This window comes from Pleuronectes platessa, chromosome 17 (assembly GCF_947347685.1).
Source record: "Pleuronectes platessa chromosome 17, fPlePla1.1, whole genome shotgun sequence".
NCBI lineage: Eukaryota > Metazoa > Chordata > Actinopteri > Pleuronectiformes > Pleuronectidae > Pleuronectes > Pleuronectes platessa.
In genome coordinates, this window is record NC_070642.1 from 6,753,857 (window position 1) to 6,772,335 (window position 18,479).

An 18,479-nucleotide genomic window follows, 5' to 3' on the forward strand; every position below is an offset into this window, starting at 1 on the left:
AGAATTATCTTATCTTATTTTACGCAAAGAGAATGAAAAGTGAGGAAGCTGTTAGATGGACAAAGATAGAAAGATACTAAACTGAATCGTGTTCAAAGGTCAACATGGGTGTCTTTAAAGTCGGTGACAGTCATAAGCGGAAATGCTCTGCGCATCTTGGCAGCTCGCACCAACACATCTGCCTGCATATAAACACACCCAGAGAGAGTGTAGACACAACAGAAGAGCAGAGGAGCGACTCACACTGAGAACTGGGCTGGAAAAGCCAGACGACGGGACCATGCGGCTGGTGAGTTGCACCAATTTCTTCATTCATCTCTCATCCATGATCATTTGAATGCTTCCTAGACTTGTCTTTGGCTGCTGCATTTCATGTTTTTTCTAAATTATAAGCAGAAAAAAAGCTCTTACCCACTGTCTTGAATTCAGTTGCTGAGAGCTGTCTTGATGCTGAGCCTGGCCACGCTGCTGCTCGCCTCCAGGAAAGGCCGGCGCGTCTCTGTTAAGTTTGGAAGAGACACTGGACTGAAGGGCAAGCAGGCGAAACTGATCCTGGATCCATCGGTGCTGCCCCAGATTGTCAACGCATTCGACTCGTCCATCGCCAACATGTCTCTGTCACCGTGGACGTACAGGTGAGGCATTGCAATAATAATATAGTAATATAATAATATTATTATGTTTTCTTATACATTTTTTCTCCTCTTCCTATTTTTCCACATCTCTCCAGGGACTCCTATGAGGAGACTCGGGTGCCCAGGAGGATTTCCCATGCTCAGTGCCTGACCTCGGGCTGCCTGACCCTGCAGGGAGGAGGTGAGGATGCTGACCTGGAGGCTAAACCCATCCACTACCAGGTCCTGGTCCTCCACAGGTGAGCCAATGCACTCTAAAGCAACTGCTGATGAGGTTTTTTATGGTTTTGTTTCCGATGTTACAATCATCCTTGTGTGCTTACTTAAAAACACATAAAGTTCATGGAGTTTTCCATGTAAACACATTGAATCGACTGACATAACATTTTTTTGATAAATTTGGCATTTGACGAATGAGACTAGGTATGTAAAGTGTAGAAATGTAATTTGTAATTTTTCAATGTGGCTTGAAGTAGTGATAATATGGAAACCCAACATTATCTGATATTTATACTCCAGTGTCAGACTGTGAGGTTAGACTCTGCACAGCCTCAAGTCTTCAAAGTGCACTTTCCCATAAACCGACAAAAACATAATTTGAAATATTTGTTTCTGTTGTGGCATCCCTCTCTGATTAGCATCCCATATTTGAATAAAAAGTGAATGCAGTGTTGCATTTATTGTATTTAACTGAATATATATACACGGAACTGAAATAGACTTAAATAGACTTTGCAGTCAAATTCAACAAAACATAATTTACTGTTGTCCTTTCTTTTTCCATCCCACTTCAGAGTCCCAAGGCCGCAAAAGAGAAAAAACAAAAAAGGAAGGAAAGCAAACAACGGGTATATATTCAGACTGGGGACGGAAGTGGTCTCAGTGGGTTGCACCTGTGTGAGGCCCAGTGTCGTATCACAGCGCTAACCCTCAGGAGCAGTTCTTCCAGGATGCTGTTGAACTTTTCACAAGTGTGTAACTTAAATCTAGTGATACCTTCAAGTTATCACGGTTTCAAATGACTGTACAATGTGAAATGTCTTTTTTAACTAATGAATAATTAGTGCTGTCCTGTTCCTGACCCTCTTAATGTTAGCTGTTAGCTGTTAGGTGTTAGCTGCAGCAGTACCCATGTCCCTGTGTCAAAACGCCTCTGGCAGAATTTGTTTCATGAAGATGGATAAATGAATACCACTGTGCCACTTGATAATATCACAGATTTGCTTGGAGCTGTGTTTCTTTCTGCCCCCTAGTGGTGAAAAAACATCTCATGCAGCTTGAATTCTGTATAGGCAGAATTAATCATGAAGAGGTATAGCAAATGTATATTTAAGCTATTTGAATATAATAATAATATTTTTTGTTGGGTTGTGTGTGTTTTAATCTTATTTTGTCTTTGTACCAGTTTCTTCTCACATTTTATTATAACCCTATTCTTATTTAAATGTAAAATTCTTTATTAAAGTTTTATATGCTAACTTGTGGAGTCGATCACAGTTTCAGTCAATTGATTTTACAACATGTGTGTGCTTGTCTTTCTATAGTTATGAGGACCAATTTTGGTTCAGGGGTTACCTCTTGGTTTTAGGGATTTAGTTGTGAAGGTATGGGGTAAGGGGATAGGGAGTACATTATGTCATTGAGTGTCTTAACAAGAATAGAAAGACAAGTGTGTGTGTATGTTTATTCTCTAGTTTTTGATTCCTCTTGCGGTCAAGACCAAATATAATTTCTCATGTCCTGGTTAAGGTTAGGGGTATAGTGTTGTTTGACTGAATGGCAGTCAATGCAAAGCTCTAAAAAGCATAGCTGCTCAAACCTGTGTGTGTGTGTCTCTGTGTGTGTGTGTGCGTGTGTGTGTGTGTGTGTGTGTGTGTGTGTGTGTGTGTGTGTGTGTGTGTGTGTGTGTGTGTGTGTGTGTGTGTGTACAAGTGAGAGGAAGGACGAGCACAAGAGCAAATCCTGAGTTCAGTCAAGCTGTTTTTACTGACCATGCCAAATAGATACAAACAATCCAGCCTCGAAGATATACAGCGACACAAAGTTACAGCAAGTACAAACCCAATGTCACGACTCCCAGTGCAAACACTTTGGACATTTCAATCAAGTCAGTATGACTCAACAAGTCGAGCAAATTTCATCTTTCTGTTTTTACTCTTTTAGGTTTTCAATTCCCCATGAAAATCATAAACTAACATTCAGAGCACAGTGACACATGCCAAAGCAAAACGGACATTACTGTTTAGCCGGAAAACCCCCAAATTTGTACTTTAAAAGTAAATTTGTCCTAATCCGTCCCTACTGTCACTTTGCCTCCCTGTGATGCTGCTGCTGTTGTCTTCTTCTTGTATGCATATGTGCTTTTGAGTTGTGCTTAATGAAATAAGAGTGCAATCAGTGCTCTAAATCTAAGAGACTCAAATGCATGGTCCTGATCTACAATCACACTAAAGTTTTTACAAAGTCGGAGAATGGCAGAAAACAGCAGAGCGTCCTCATTCTTTTCACTTTTCAAGCTTTTTTTTTTTTTTTTTTCTTTCACTCCCCTGGAGCACTGCAGAGAGAAACAGAAGCCAGATTCTCCATTTGATATTCATGAGCCATTTGGTGAGATTCCACGCAGACGTCCCCAGAGAGGCAGAACAAGCTCCAAAAAAAATGGTGCAGCAAAGAATTAGCACGAGAGCGGAGGAAACAAGGGAAATCCGTTTTTATTTTTAAATCAGGATCAGCAGAAGCTTGTGTTTTATGTCCTGTTTCTCTGCACTGCAGGTAAGTACTCTGAAAATCAAAGATTGAAGGAGCCTTGTGATTTTGACTTGGGCTGGTTCTGAGCATAGGGCTCCTAAACTACATCTGTAATCACCCACTAAAGTCCACTTTACAGTGAGTTTTCCATTTTGTAATGTTTAGTGAATTATTTTACACCCTTTCTAATGCACTCACTGTATCCCTCAGTGCATTAATAAAAGTATTGCACAATCGATCAATAAACGAGCAATGTATACCATCATGTATTTTGCTCACAGGAAGAAAATTGGGGAAGAGACCAGAGGAGAAAAGGCAGAACAACTCAGCCTTCTCCCTTATGATGATTCCACTCCTCCAAAAACAGCTGAATCATCATGAGGATAAAGACAGACAGGGTTGTGTTTGGATACAGATTTTAAAATCGTCTGTTGGCGTATTTGTTTCCACAAATTGTTTATTTCTACATTTAACCATGGTCATTAGACACACTTTTTACCTTATATTACTAATGCTAAGATTTGAACAAACTTTATTATTTGCATTGGCCAACTAGATAGAAAGAGGTGTTCGTGAATGAGTGGGTGATTTCAGACACAGCTATCATTGTTTTATCCTTAAGGTAACAATTTAGATTACAACTCGCTTTTTTCTCGTTACAGTCTAATTGTAAAAGGATTTGCCTCATTTGCAGTGTTGCAGCCAAACTGGTAACATCAAGTGATTATCTTTGATATAAAACAACTAAAACACAGCTCAGTAAACAAACCAGGGAATCCTAATAACTTACTTTCTGACTAAGGGAACTCCAGAAATGAGAGATCTGTATTAGATCATTAATTTTTTTTTTTTTACCTCCTCCTGCTTTCATGCAGCTTTCATTCCAAATCAAGCAACCTCAACAGTCCCTTTTTTGAATATGTGAAATGTTTGTTTCGATCCCCCCCCCCCTCCCCTTAGAAAAGAAGCGCCAGATTTCTTTGTGAATTTCAGCATCTAGTGTTAACTTTGTACAGCTTGTTCAGAATCGTTACAGCATACATCAAATATGAAAACTTGCCTCTTCCCTTTGTTCGAGTTGTTTTGGAGTTCTTGCTTTTTTTTCCTGCACTGTATTTTAATTTCCTTTTTTAAAATCAACTCAAAAAGCTCCAAGTTTCCACCCTCTCTCTCTCTCTCTCTCTCTCTCTCTCTCTCTCTCTCTCTCTCTCTCTCTCTCTCTCTCTCTCTCTCTCTCTCTCTCTCTCTCTCTCTCTCTCTCGACTCCCTCGCTCCACTTGTCTACCGGCAGGCTTCCTCCTTCATCTCCTTGTTCTTCCTCACTTCTTCTGCGTGCTTGTCCTGCCAGACAAACACAGAGACACCGCAGCATTAGAGTCGTTATTCGTGAATAAGTTAGCATTAATGAGGGAGGTGTCAGCGGAACAAGGGAAAAGCTCAGATTAGGAATGATGCAAAGTGGGGAGAGCTCAAAACTCTTTTCCAACTCATATAATATTCATGATTACAGATCAAGCTTGTGAACAATGTTAAAATAGGCCTTTACAATACCAAAGGCTTGTGTTTCTTAAGATGTGAGAGGCTGAGTTTGAGAACATTCATCACACTGGATTTAAGCTATAATCTTATGGAGACCGTACCTTCTCCTGCAGCCTCTCCAGCATGGCGGCCAGCAGGGCCTCCCTGTTCTCCTTGTTGGCCTCCATCTTCTGCTGCAGCTTCTCCTTTGCGTTCTTGATGAAGTTGTTGTTCTCCTCAAAGGCCTTCTGGATCACCTCGCGCTCGTGCTCCCTCTTCTCCGCCAGGTGCTTCAGCAGCTCGGCCTCCTGGCACTGGAGGGAGACACAAATCATTAATGATAAACTCAATCTTATTTACAAAAAATACAAATGATTAAATGTCTTTGAAAAGTTTAAGGGCATCGTTATTACAATAGGCAGAAGGAGAAAGACACCCGAGACTTAAGCTTAGAAGATGAAGTCTTTTGTATCTTTAGCCTGCAAATATCCAGCATTAGAAAGGCAGTAAGTAGAGTACATAATAATAATAATAATAATAATAATAATAATAATAATAATAATAATAATAATAATACATTTTATACCTCCAATAAGGCCTTATGGTCCTCTTATGTAAATCTAATTAAATTCACTAAATCCAGATTTTTATTTGGATCTGTACCAAATTCCAAAATACTAGTCCCCTAAACATGTCTGATTTGTTTCATCAGGATCCATCAATTATTCTATGAGAAATCAAGGACAGCACCCTAGCTCACAATATTAAAGAGAGTAAAAAAAAAATCAGGAATCAGCCCCTGATCTGTATATTCACCAACATTTAATGGCTTCTACTTTGGGTCATGCCCCTCCCACGAAATTCCATGGAAATCTTTTTTGGTGCAATCCCACTAACACACTAACATAACGACTTTGGCGGAGGTTAAAACACAGCCACTCAAAGTTTGCATCATAATAACAGAGGGGTATTTAGGATTGAAGTTTATACATGTGATATCCATTGCCAGGGGATGGCGCTCTAGCACCAGAGTCCCACACCACATTAAATGCTTTGTCATCCACACCTTTAGCCTCCCTCTGTGTTCACAGCAAGGTCTTGTCTACACAGTCTATAGGTGCTGTAAACCCAGTGATAGCGGTCCCTAAGCTAACAACCAGAGGGTGCACTGAGGAGAGCCAACAGACAACAGTCCAGTCAGCGTTGATTGTTTAACAACTTAGTTCAAGGACACTCATCGAGCCCTGAGCACAGCACACATTCAGCAGGCCAGCAGCTTGTTAGCCTGGCTTCCACTGTTAGCATGCTGAGTGTCACTGACGAACTGTGTGATGATGAAGTGTGGCCACAGTGTTTCTGGTTTAACAGCAACCCAGGAGGGTAAGGTGACAGTAGGGCAAATTAGCGTGCTGCAGCTATTTCATTACTCCCAAGCAAAAACAATGAGGATGAGGCTGGACCACAAGTTGGAGCTTGGATCAAAGCCACAAGCACGGGGAGTGTGACTTCATTCTGTGATTCTCTGCTCAGAACACCATTACTCCACTATATCTTTACATGGGGAATACTTGCTGGCTTCCATATTATTATTTAAAATCGTATATGGCCTTTAGGGTTCTTGTTGTACTGTCTTTGAGTGGGATTGAGTCTGGGCCCTGAAGACGTGTTTCTCAATTACGAAGAGGACACAGACACTTTTGGGCGGCTGTGGCTGAGGGGTAGTACTCCAACCTTAAGGTCGGCAGTTCGATCCCCAGTCTTCCCGATCTGCATGCCGAAGTGTCCTTGGGCAAGAGGCTGAACCCCGAATTGCCCCTCATAGAACAACAAAGTGCTGCTAATAGATGCACTGTATGAATGTGTGTGTTAATGGGTGAATGTAAACTGTACTGTAAAGAGCTTTGAGTGGTCATCATCAGACTAGAAAAGCGCTATATAAATACAAAACCATTTACTTTTAGTGTTTAAGTGGGACGACCTATGATTGGATGGTGTGCCCCATATAGGTGCATTTACCTTGAGCAGTAGGTCCTTGCTTTGGCACACACCCTAAACTCTAGCTCAGCTACATTCTATCTCTCCTCACCTTTCCCCTCTCCCGTCCTTCCCCTCCTCTCTGCACCATCCTCTTGGCTTGATGAATATGAGCCATTGTGTTTGTGTCCTTGCATGATCGCCCTTGCACTTTCATGTCCCTCCTTTCGTCTTTCCTCACTCCTCATGCTCATGTTTCCTCCCATCCTTTCCATCCTCTCCAGCGCTACCTCCCGCTTTCCTGTCATCCATTTCCACCCTTTTCTCCCTGAGCTGATAAATCACGTCGCACACAAAGAGTGTTGTCAGACGTTTGACAATCCCTGAATGGGGCTACAAATACCCACAGGGTCACAGTTTCGGGTCAGAGCGAGTCCAGCTGGGTTACTCGTGAGCGTCATGATGCACAAACAAGATTTAGAAAAGCCACTTCTCCCTCTCCTCACCTTTCGCCTGTCCTCGGCAGCCTCGAGTTTCTTCTGGATTTCCTCCAGGGACGGGTCACGACGCTGCGGCATGGAGGTGTTCAGATCTGGCACGCCGTCAAAGGACGGGGGCTTGAGAATGACCTCGAAGGCCTGGCCGGATGCTCGCTTATTCAATTCAATCACCTCCACATCTTTGATGGCGCACCAGCCCAGGTCCACTGCATCTGTGGTGTCAGAGTGTGGCCATGTTCAGATTAATACAAGGATTGCATGTACACATCATCAGTCAGTAGTATCTGATGCATGCATCGTGTGGTTTGTGGTTTGTTTACACATTTCTGTGTATATATTTTACCTTCTGCCTTATATGTGGGATTATCCAAGGTCTGTGGATTCAGGCAGGCGCAGAACAGAGACACCAGGGGGAGCTCTTTGACCTTCTCCCTGTAGGCTGAGGACACACAAACACACACACACACACACACACACACACACACGCACACACACACACACACACACACACACACACACACACATAATCATGATGAAATGATGAACAAGCATTTCCACACTGATGATGTAATCATCTCTTCAATGTCAGACAGTGACTGGTCTCTCTCAATACAACAGCCTTATAAATAACAGCAATATACATAATTTCCATATAATACATTTGCACTATTGTTACTATCTCTACCATTAGCAGTATGTACAGTAGAGGGAGAGGGAGGTGTGAGGTGCACGAGTTTCCGCTGCGGCTGCATTTACCTGCCAGAGTCATCTTCTCACTGTGTGTGTATGTAATTCCCCAGAGATGCTGACTATCCTTCTCACTCTGTCAGAGACACACAGACACACACACAGGGGTCAATGAATAAGCTTCAAAGAAGAGGCTGAAAAGAGAGTTAGCATGACAGAACACTGCAGAGCACTTGTGTACCATGACATTAAGGTTTAATTCCACCAATGAGAAAGCAGTGCTGCATCAAATAATAAACATTGGCTCAAAGTAAAGGGCAAAAATACCTGGGAGAGCTGGGAAACCAAACCAACCAAATCTAATTAGAAACTAAAAAAAGAAAAATGTCATCTTCTGCTACTATGTGAGTATTGTTGATTCAGCAAGATAAACAGTTTCACTTATTCTCATCAGTGGTCTTTTTATTTCCATCACTGCATTTTCCACACTTTACTTTTAAAGATACACAGATTATTTCCATGTTTTATGTGCAAATTAGAAATATGCTGTTGAATGGAGATGCACTGAAAAGCCAATTTTCAATGAACTACCACTTAAGTGTTTGAGGTTTGAGGGGGGGGGGGGGGGGGGTGGTAGGGTTTGGGTTTGCTCTAATAGGTTATTCACTTTCTCTGTTCTTTTTTGTAATATGAAAAAACTCCTGTTGCTGTGTACTCTTGTAGCGCTACTTACGATACCCCTTGTACACTACTCGCGTCACGATATACAAAGATGGACGACATGAAGGCCCCCCAAAGTAGCCCCTTGGAGGCTGGCTTCAGTGTGGGTCATATACCCTGTTACCATAAAGGGTATATGTTACCATATACCCTTTGTTAGCGGATAGGACACGAGTAAAAAAAGTCAAAGTACACGTCAAATCTTTTTCTCAAGATGGTGTTTGTCAGTGTAGGTGTATCTGGCGTGACCCCCGACTCCAAATGATGTCACCGGCACAAGATGGCAGCATTGGTGGGATATCTTGGCTTCAATTCTGGATAGTGGGAGGAACTGAAGACGTGTCAGCCATCTTTATATACATTCTATGTTCAAAACCAACCAATAACTGAGAAAGAGTCAGTCTTCCCCCGGACCTGAAAACCTTCCAGGGTCAAACTCTGCATCATTCTCAAATATCCAAGTGAAGTAGCAATAAGAACAGGTTCTACATTGGAGCGGGGACTTAAATGTGGTTTTTGGCGCAGTTGTCTGTGTTGCAGTGAATCAGAGCCGTGACTGAAGTGGGAGGAGCGGCTGTAAATCTCTGAGAAGATGCAAGAGGGGAAGAGACGGTGTAAATAACAAAGCATCGACAGCAGCCTGCTCCACCACCTGCTGGAAATGTTCCTCAGATCTGTAAACTGTGTATCGCAATATGTTCTGATCAGAGCAAAGATGTTTGTGTGATACAGTAGCAGTGGCCTGCTAATCACAATTAGAATTCAACTACAATTCCAGTAACATTTGGATTCATTTGAAAAACGGATTGAGGTTCAGAAGCAGCAACAGACTTTTCACCACCTGCTATCACTCTGTCTCTGTCTGTCTCTCCCCTGTCTGTCAGATGGCCTCATCACACTGAATTGATGGACATCTGAAGGATGCAAAGAATTTCTCACTCTCTAGCTAAGTAGACTTTTAAAACCTCCGAACTGAGGAGATAAGCTGTCGAGGTTTGATGCAGATAAACTGAACCTCTGTGATTTCCACAATTTATCTTCACACATTTGAAATGTTTATTGCGGCAGCAGAACATAGGTAGAGTTTGACTTCCCCAGATATGATTACGTAGATATAATGTAAAGTCATAAGCAAATATCTTGAGCCCCCCTGACGGAGCCTACAGGTGGATGCTGACACGACCACTGACAAGCAAATGGAGAGATTGTGCTGATTCTGGGCCCTGAACTCTGTTAACTATTAGAAAGACTGTTTTCGGTTTTCATTAAAATGGCCTTTTTAGTTTATTGGCATCTACCTTGTGTTTGGATTTGTCTTGTGTTTGGTGGTTTCCCCTGAGTTCTCCATTTCCTCTTTTATTTTGAAATTTGGCCCCTTGTGTGTTTCTAGCTTTATTTCCTGTCTTTGTGTTGTTTTCCCGCCCATCTGAAGGTCTGCACCTTTTCCTAAAGGGTTTCACTTGTGTTCAATCATCCCCGCCTCCTTTAGATAGACTCTGTGTTTCCCTTCGTCTTGGTCGGTTGACACTTGCCAATCCTCGTGTTTCTGTTTTGCTTTCATCAAAAAATCTACTTTTTGTTTCTTCACTGATGCATTGCCAACAATGATTTCTGGCTCTCTAAGAATGTTTCTTTTCATTTTAACCTAATGAATTATCCATTCACTTGCAGGGCCTGCATTTGGGTGTTCTGTTTAAACGCTATCACAGAGATGGGAAATCTTGGCCGTTTAAATAGACTGTCACTTTTGGAGGGTGTGTTTTAAAGAGGACTGTAAGGAGGGTGGGACACGTCACATGATAAGAGATATGGATTCGAGATATGGATATCGACTGATAAAATTGTAAGACATAAAATCAACATGTTGTCATATTCTCAGAGGTCTTTAAAAGTCGAACACCTGCTCTCAGCTAACTGCATCACTTTGTCATGTGAGAATCCGCAGATCCCTGTGCACGTGTTGACCTTTTCACAGCCCAGTGCACACACTAATTAAGGGTTTGCTTTAATTCTGGGATCCAGTAACATGAACACTTTCATTATGTGGATTTAACCACCAGAAATAGACTCACATCATTGAAGAAGACTTCTCTCCACCAAAGTGTGGGAGAGTGTGTTACCTGTTGTGGGCCCAATTTAATCAGGCATCTGTGATGGGATGAGTGCCCAAATGTCCCAAATGCACCATGTCACCTCCCCATTCATCTGCCAGGCAGAGATGCCACACAGGAGTTCATCCAAACAGTACCTGGGGCTGTGACTGTCCTAAATTAACTATATCAACCCATGTATCCATGCATCCATCCATCCATCCATCCATCCATCCATCCATCCATCCATCCATCCCTCCATCCCGCCAGAGACACATGTGCAAACATGTACAGAGTGCAAAGCAAATGACCAGATACTAAAATAGCCACACACACACACACACACACACACACACACACACACACACACACACACACACACACACACACACACACACACACACACACACACTCACAGAGAGAGCTGCTTCACAACTGAAGAAACCACCCAGGTTGCAGTTTAATGCGTTCCATCCTGCAGGAGCTGCAGCTCTATTCTGACTTATTCACAAATGATAAGAGAGAGAGAGCAGCTTTGTAAAGCTCCCATTCCTCAGTGGGAACATTTGGGTCATGTTGATGAAAATCTTACAGTAAGTGATGTCATCTATGGGTTTCCTGCTGTTTTCTGCTATGTATGCAATGTTGGTCACTATAGGGTCTGCTCAAGGTAATAGTTAACCTCTAAAACTCTAAAACATTTGCCAAAACATTATAAAATATGTTGTTTTTTTTAAAGTTTAAAAGTTTATCAAAATCATAAAATGCATAGCAAACGATTTACACATCTCATTGTAAAACATCTTGGATAATAAGCCATTTTGGATGAGAAATACATGAGATTGATGATCTGCATGCTGAACATGTAGCTACATCCAGTATCTTGTTAGCTTAGCATCAAGCATCAGACTCTGTCTTTGGCTTTGATTTGCCTAAAAGGAATAAAACACACAGAATTTCTAATTAATCTTGTTTGTTTCAGTTGCACAAAAACCAAAGTGTACAAAGTGTCATTTAATATGGGCTGAATCCTGGTTTATCGTTAAGCCAGTTGCCAGGCGACTAGATGAGGCTTGTAACTGGTTGAGGCCAAGGAAAAGGGCGTGTCTAACGTCACTCCGTATTCATATCAGTGCACATTTACCGTCTGGCATTTGTTTTGAGGTTTAACAACACATGTGACCACTGCATAGCGTCTCATTTACTGTCTTTGCATGAACACGCCTGTGCTGACAATCCCACAATGCAAATCTCCACCTTTTTAACGCAAACAAAATTACTGCTCTGCGTCTTTACACCACTTCTTATTTTATCTGTTATCATAGGCAAAGTGTTTATATCTCCACTGCAGAGAAAATAATAGTGTGTGTTGTGTAGGGGGTTTAAGACACAAATTGTCAATTTCTTATTTTTATTTATCCTATTTATTCATTCTCTATGTAACACTTTCTCGTTTTCTTGCTCTATGTAAAGTATTGTGACCTAGTTGTTGAACTGTGCTGTATAAACTAACTGGCCTTGCATTATACTGTATATCACAGCTGTTTCCCTGCTTTGAGGTAAGCCATCATGTGTAAATTGGTTGTACCCAAGTGTTAAAACAATTTTTCTCTCTGTTTTCTTTTTTTAGGGCACACGTTCTGTAAATCTACTGATCTGCGTGGTCAGATAACGTTTCAAAGAACCAGGAATCAAACTTAAATGTGGTTCTATGCCCTCAGTATTTTGGTTCTAATCAGTGCCAGCAGCCATATTCCTTGAGCAGATATTAAATTTCCTAAAAGTGGATATCTGGTTTTCGTTTCTCACATACAAAACAGAGAACTGATAATGTCAGCGTCCTCAATAAGACTTGAGTTTTTTAAGAAGAAGAAGAAGTTTTTTCTTAACAAGAGCAGTATTTAATAGACTGTGCATATGTTTTTTATTTTTGCATTAAAAACACAGATCCAGAAACACACAGAAAACCATTCTATTCTGATTTCTCCCAGGCAAAGTGGATGTAACGTTTTTTGACAAAAGTTTGAAGACAGCCTATAATTTGCCGGTATTTTGAAACTGTACACAAAGAATAATAACTCTGCCATGTTGCACAGCTAAAGACGGAACTATTTGTAGACTATAAATAAGACACTGATAAAAAACAACGAAATAAATGGGTCAAACTTTTATAAACTATTTATCACTTTTCCTCCCCCCATGTCTCTCTGGTACCCACCTCACCCTCTCTCAAACACACACACCCTTTTGCCACATCCGAATTTTTCCTCCCCCACTCTTTCTCTCCCAAAGTGAAGTTGTGCAGACACAAAGCTGCATCTGCACATATGAGGGGGATCAATAATAAATGACAGAGACTACACATCATGCCATTTGTGGGTACATCGAGTTCTCTCCCTCTCTCCTTTATCCTCCTGCTCCTCTCGGCAGGAACCACGGCATCATCACCATTATCCTCACCCTCGCCCCATTACACCCCACACTGACACAAGCTCGCACACACACACACATGCAGGCATCATGCAGTGAAGCAATGAGACTTTACCTGGACGAGCAGTATTGACAGAAGGTGAATGCAGTTGTGTGTTTTGTGATGTGCACACTTACCCCCCTTCTGTCCCTGTCTCCTCTGCTGCTGCTGCTGCTGCTGCTGCTGCTGCTGGACCAGTGGCTACGGTTACCCCCGTTTGGCTGCACGGATACAGGCGCCGGGCAACAGCATCAGCAACAGCATCAATGCTGCCTCCATGACATCACCTTGGAGACGTTTCATTGGTCCGAGACACTGCCAGCATTGGAGGCTCCCAGCCAATGAGAGGGCAGAGCGAGGATGGGGGAGGGTCGTCAGCTCTTTGTGTTGGGCTGTAGGGTGGGTGGTGGAATCACCGTTTTAGTATATGGCGCAGCAGTGTGTGATTATGTGTGTGTGTATGTACAGTATGCATTGGAAAGAGTATTGTGTGTGTGTGTGTGCACATCTCAGCAGGGGGCCCAGCTAGATGGAACGCAGGACACTAAATTATTTAGATCCAAACTGTAAGTACAAGAAGTAGGAAGCTTTTCATCTGTGAAGCACATGCACTTTATCATCCTTATCATTTGTTACTGTTACAACTGCTGAGCAGCTTCAACTAACAACTATTACAAAAATAAAAAATTTGTTCACATACATTTTAAACAGATTTAACTATTTTTCAGATTAATATGTGGCTCAGGAGGTAGAGTGGTTTGTCCACGAGCTACAAGATGGGTCAAGACACTGAATCCCATTAAGTGAATGATGTTTGATAGAAAAGTGCTTTATAATTATGTATGTAAATGGGTTAATGTGAATATAAATATCCACGTCCCTTTAAGATGTGTTTGTTTTCAATCTACAAATTCTAGCTAAAATAAAGCTGACTTTTGCTGCATGATTAATCTATATGTTCAAGAATGTCTTCAACTTTTTTAGAGAAAAATTGAAAATTCATCCTCAGTCATGGCGACCGTGTCAGCCACTACTTCTCATAATTCAACTTTATTCTGAGAATCTCTTTGCTGTGAAGTTAACAGAACAAGCCCAGTGCAGATTCAAGTTCATGCGTGTTCTTTGATCCATGTAACATTACTAAAATTTACAGTAACATCCATGTAGTTTATTTACAACTGCACAACTTTAATTGTGTCACCAGAAGTGTTGGATAAGTAATAATAATAAAAAGGTAATAAACTTCTGATTCCACATTGCTTATGAATAACAGTTTTATCCTCAAGTTTACTGGTATAAAGCTCGGTGCACATTCAGTCACGGTGCCTCTGAAGAAAGACAGCCCCTGTTACATATTCTTATATGTGTGTATGTATTAAAATTAAATATGTGAACATCCAGCCTGTGTTTTGGATGTGTTTGCTGACAACTAAGAGCCTGTTTATCGGCAGCCCAGGTGAGTGCACACAACACTACACAGGTCTGAACACCAACAAATGTGGACAGACTCTGTTTGGCTCAACAGAGACGCAAAACATGCGCACGAGACAACTGTCATCTTTATGATCCATGGACTGGTTTAGTGACAGATCAGCTCTCCCATAGCAGGGGCAGGGCACTGGCCCAAGCTGAAATCTGATTGGCCTCCGTCCTGTCATCAGGCTTAAAAAAATAAAAGAATACTCACAAACAACTCAAAATAAATTCAATGATCTGTGGCTTTGCTCTTAGCTATAGAGCTAACAGTAAACAATAAATTACTTAAATGTGCATCTTACTGATTCAGGAGTTGAACCTGTGTGTTGGACATATAATTAGTCGCTCTGTGTAAATGGTGGCCCCTTTATGGCCCCTGTTTTATTAAAATCCTAGATCCACCACTGCTGTAGCAGCACACACCCACCGATGCAACTCCCTGTGTTGTGATAGCTCAAGTTTTATAGATTTAGGTCTGAACATCTCTCAATGCATGGCTGCTCAACACCAGCCACCAGTGTTTTCTTTGAAATGACACATTTATGCACCCCTGTTCTTTTTTCTGACTACTCAAGCACCCATAAAAAACAGAAATTCTCAACCAGAGTATTTCTTATCTCTATCTGGTGACTTCCATGCCTCAGTCTCGGCCCTTAATGTCACAGCGGAGGGAGAGGAAGACTTTGCTGGAGGACGGAGGGCAAACACTGGAGAAAGGCATCTGCTGTCGCCGCCCTTTGATCATGTATTCAGCTCACACAGCGAAACATGATGTCACCACGCTGTCCACGGGCACACGACATGAAAGAGCCAACAACACCGGAGCAGGGAGAGAGATATGCATGAGGTCACATTAGGGTGTGTCTCCTCTCCTCTCCTCTCCTCTCCTCTCCTCTCCTCTCCTCTCCTCTCCTCTCCTCTCCTCTCCTCTCCTTCCTCTCCTCTCCTCTCTGTGACGGTAAATGCACGTGTGACATTAAGCATTGCACACACCCTGGAAATGAGATCACCAGAGATAGAAAAAAAGAGAAGAGGGGAAAGAGAGTAGAGGAGGTGGAGAAGGAGGAAGGAGGGGGTGAGGAGGAGAAGGGAGGAGAAAATACGATCAAACAGATTTTTTCAGTGAATCGGGGAGAACAGAGATAAGAAGGAGGACGTGAGCAGAGGAAAGTGAGGAGGGAAGACCATATTAAAAACAATTGAGCTTATTGGTGGTGCAAGCCCTAAATTTCCCCTCGGGATTAATAAAGTATCCATATACCAATCTAACACCCAAAATGAAGCTGGCCGCAGGGGATGCATGTTCACAGAACATGAAAGCAGCTGTTTATTGGGATGAAGAAGAGACGTACTAATCAGCTCCAAAAATCTCTGCAGAGCCACAGAGCAGAGGGATGAAGTAGGTTTAGATTTTTAAATAAATTTAAAGGCTGACAAATACAATTTATCTGATGCCCTGGTTTGACTCTCTATCTTATAATGCCTTTTAACCTTTTAACAGAGTCCAATATTCTTTAATCTGTTTAATCGCTCAACCTGCATCTAAACACACCCAGGCAAACACACACACACACACACACACACACATAATACGCACACACACAGTCGTGTTTCCATAACTTCAGACAACATTGATTTAGAAGCTTACTCTAACCTTAACATTAACCACTTGCCTAAACCTAACCCTTACTTGATCTTATCCTGAATCTAACCTTAAACATTTCTTCACCTTTATTTAATGATTTACGCTATGAGGACTTCATTTTTGTCCCCCTGACACACACTCTCACACACACACACACACACACACACACACACACACACACACACACACACACACACACGCACACGCACACGCACACACACGCACACACGCACGCACACACACCCAGGCACACACCCACTCCTGCACCAGTGCCCTCGTGGCCTGTACAAACACAAACAGCACCAGCTTCTTGATCTCAAGTCTGACATCATCTCTCTGTGTCTCAGGATGAGATCACCACTTATAGCTACTGGTCTTACTCATTCCACTTAGAGCGTGTGTGTAAAAAAAATGGGTTGTGAATAAGTTTCTGTGAACATAAGTGTGTCCACGTGTCCACTGCAGGACAATCTGATTACAGGTGAACTTCTCCGCAGGCTGATCTAATCGAAGCTGAAGGGGTTTTTACCAGCATTGATTTTGACAGAAGGGGCTCTGGTTGATAAGGGGGAGCAAAGCGGGACCCCCCCCCCCCTCCCCCCCCACACACACACACACTTCTGAGAGAAGAGTAATCCCTTTTCTCCTGAACAGAGGTTGGATTGAATTGTGTGCGGCTCATCTAAAAGTATCTGGAATAAGGGGTTTAAGTCTCTGATGAGACAACAACTTCAAAATGAGTCTGTATTTCAGTATCGCTGCAGCATCCACAGAAAGCACAAGAGACATAACAGCAAGTTTTAGATTCAGGGCAAAATCATCATATTCAGCTCAAATAGATTAAACCCAGTTTGATGATAATCCCCCAAAAATAGTGTGAAAATAATTATTAATTATTTTGCCGTTGCAAGAATAATGTAAGGTTGTCTTGACCCCATTTCCTGGTTTCCGTGTGTTACACGTCTTAGAGGACAGCCTGTCTGGATCAGTCTGTTGCCATGGGAACAAGGAACTGACAGACAAGTACAGCGGGAAGAGAACAACAGCCAGAGAAAGTGTATGTCTGCACTGGAGCATGAAAGTGAGACTTCATTTTTTTATGTTGGTCTATAGTGGCAGCCACAGTTAATACCCCACAGAGCCTCATATCCTGCAGTTGTGCTTTATAACAAGAACATCAGTGGATTGTAACATTCAGACATTCAGTATATATCATAAAGACTTAATACTTGGAGGGGCGTTATATATTCCCTACACACAGTATGTTCTTATATATATTAGACATAGAGTATTATACATTACTCTGGGTTGATAAAATCCTATTTAGTTTACATGGGATGATGGTTTGCAGCCACCTTGAGTAAAAAAGTCATACATTTCAGCCCAATGATTAAATATACTATACAGTCTGTGGCTGGACAAGAGGTGGAATAGTCTATACTGTGTTTTCTGGTCTGGTTTGGCACAGTTCAAAATGTGCTTTGTTTATGCTCTCAGATTAATAAGTGTCTAGAGTTGATCCTGTTTTTAAGTCAACGCTCCCGTGAGACATCATGCAAAACAAATTCCCTAAGAGGCAGTGAAGGTTTCTACGAAGGTAAAAAAAACAAAAATCCAGTCAGTCTTATGTTCAACCTTCATTTTTCCCGGGACAAAAGCCTTATGATAGCAGCATGGAAACTTAAACACCCTTACATTCAATGCAAATTTTATTTAATTTTCAATGTTGATGTGGCTCAGGAGGTAGATTGGGTTGTCTCTGCAGCTCCATGTCCCAAAGTGTCCTTGGGCAAGATACTGAATCCCTGGAAGCTGTGCTGGCAGTGTGTGAGTGCTGCACATAGATTGTGGCAGTAAATTGTTGAAAGGCAAAACTGTGCTGTAAAACACTTAGAGTGGTCATCAAGTCTAGAAAAGATGTTATATCACAACATACAATAATCTAGAGAAACTCAACAGATCCCACAACAAGCAAACACTTAACATTGTGAGCAGTGTTGTTGGACTGAAGATATT

General features: G+C 41.9%; 2 protein-coding genes across 2 annotated transcripts; one reads left to right on the top strand and one right to left on the bottom strand.

Annotated features, from left to right (window-relative positions):
- Positions 1-184: 184 nt before the first annotated feature.
- On the top strand, positions 185-2,113 carry il17a/f3 (interleukin 17a/f3). The gene is made up of 4 exons (XM_053445375.1): positions 185-289; positions 430-635; positions 731-874; positions 1,430-2,113. Exons 1-4 carry the CDS (start codon positions 281-283, stop codon positions 1,560-1,562), a joined length of 492 nt encoding a protein of 163 aa, XP_053301350.1. The 5' UTR covers positions 185-280; the 3' UTR covers positions 1,563-2,113.
- A 2,244-nt stretch (positions 2,114-4,357) lies between these two features.
- On the bottom strand, positions 4,358-13,586 carry stmn4 (stathmin-like 4). The gene is made up of 6 exons (XM_053445294.1): positions 13,480-13,586; positions 8,132-8,198; positions 7,719-7,814; positions 7,382-7,587; positions 5,024-5,215; positions 4,358-4,724 (listed from the first exon to the last, which is right to left on the bottom strand). Exons 2-6 carry the CDS (start codon positions 8,142-8,144, stop codon positions 4,665-4,667), a joined length of 567 nt encoding a protein of 188 aa, XP_053301269.1. The 5' UTR covers positions 8,145-8,198; positions 13,480-13,586; the 3' UTR covers positions 4,358-4,664.
- Between the last annotated feature and the right edge of the window lie 4,893 nt (positions 13,587-18,479).

Excerpts from the sequence above, each read along its gene's own strand:
- il17a/f3 (XM_053445375.1), top strand. Across the intron at positions 636-730 it reads CTGTCACCGTGGACGTACAG|GGACTCCTATGAGGAGACTC; the intron begins GTGAGGCATTGC and ends ACATCTCTCCAG. Across the intron at positions 875-1,429 it reads CAGGTCCTGGTCCTCCACAG|AGTCCCAAGGCCGCAAAAGA; the intron begins GTGAGCCAATGC and ends ATCCCACTTCAG.
- stmn4 (XM_053445294.1), bottom strand. Across the intron at positions 7,588-7,718 it reads TCCCACATATAAGGCAGAAG|ATGCAGTGGACCTGGGCTGG; the intron begins GTAAAATATATA and ends CTGACACCACAG. Across the intron at positions 5,216-7,381 it reads CTGCCGAGGACAGGCGAAAG|TGCCAGGAGGCCGAGCTGCT; the intron begins GTGAGGAGAGGG and ends GTCTCCCTCCAG.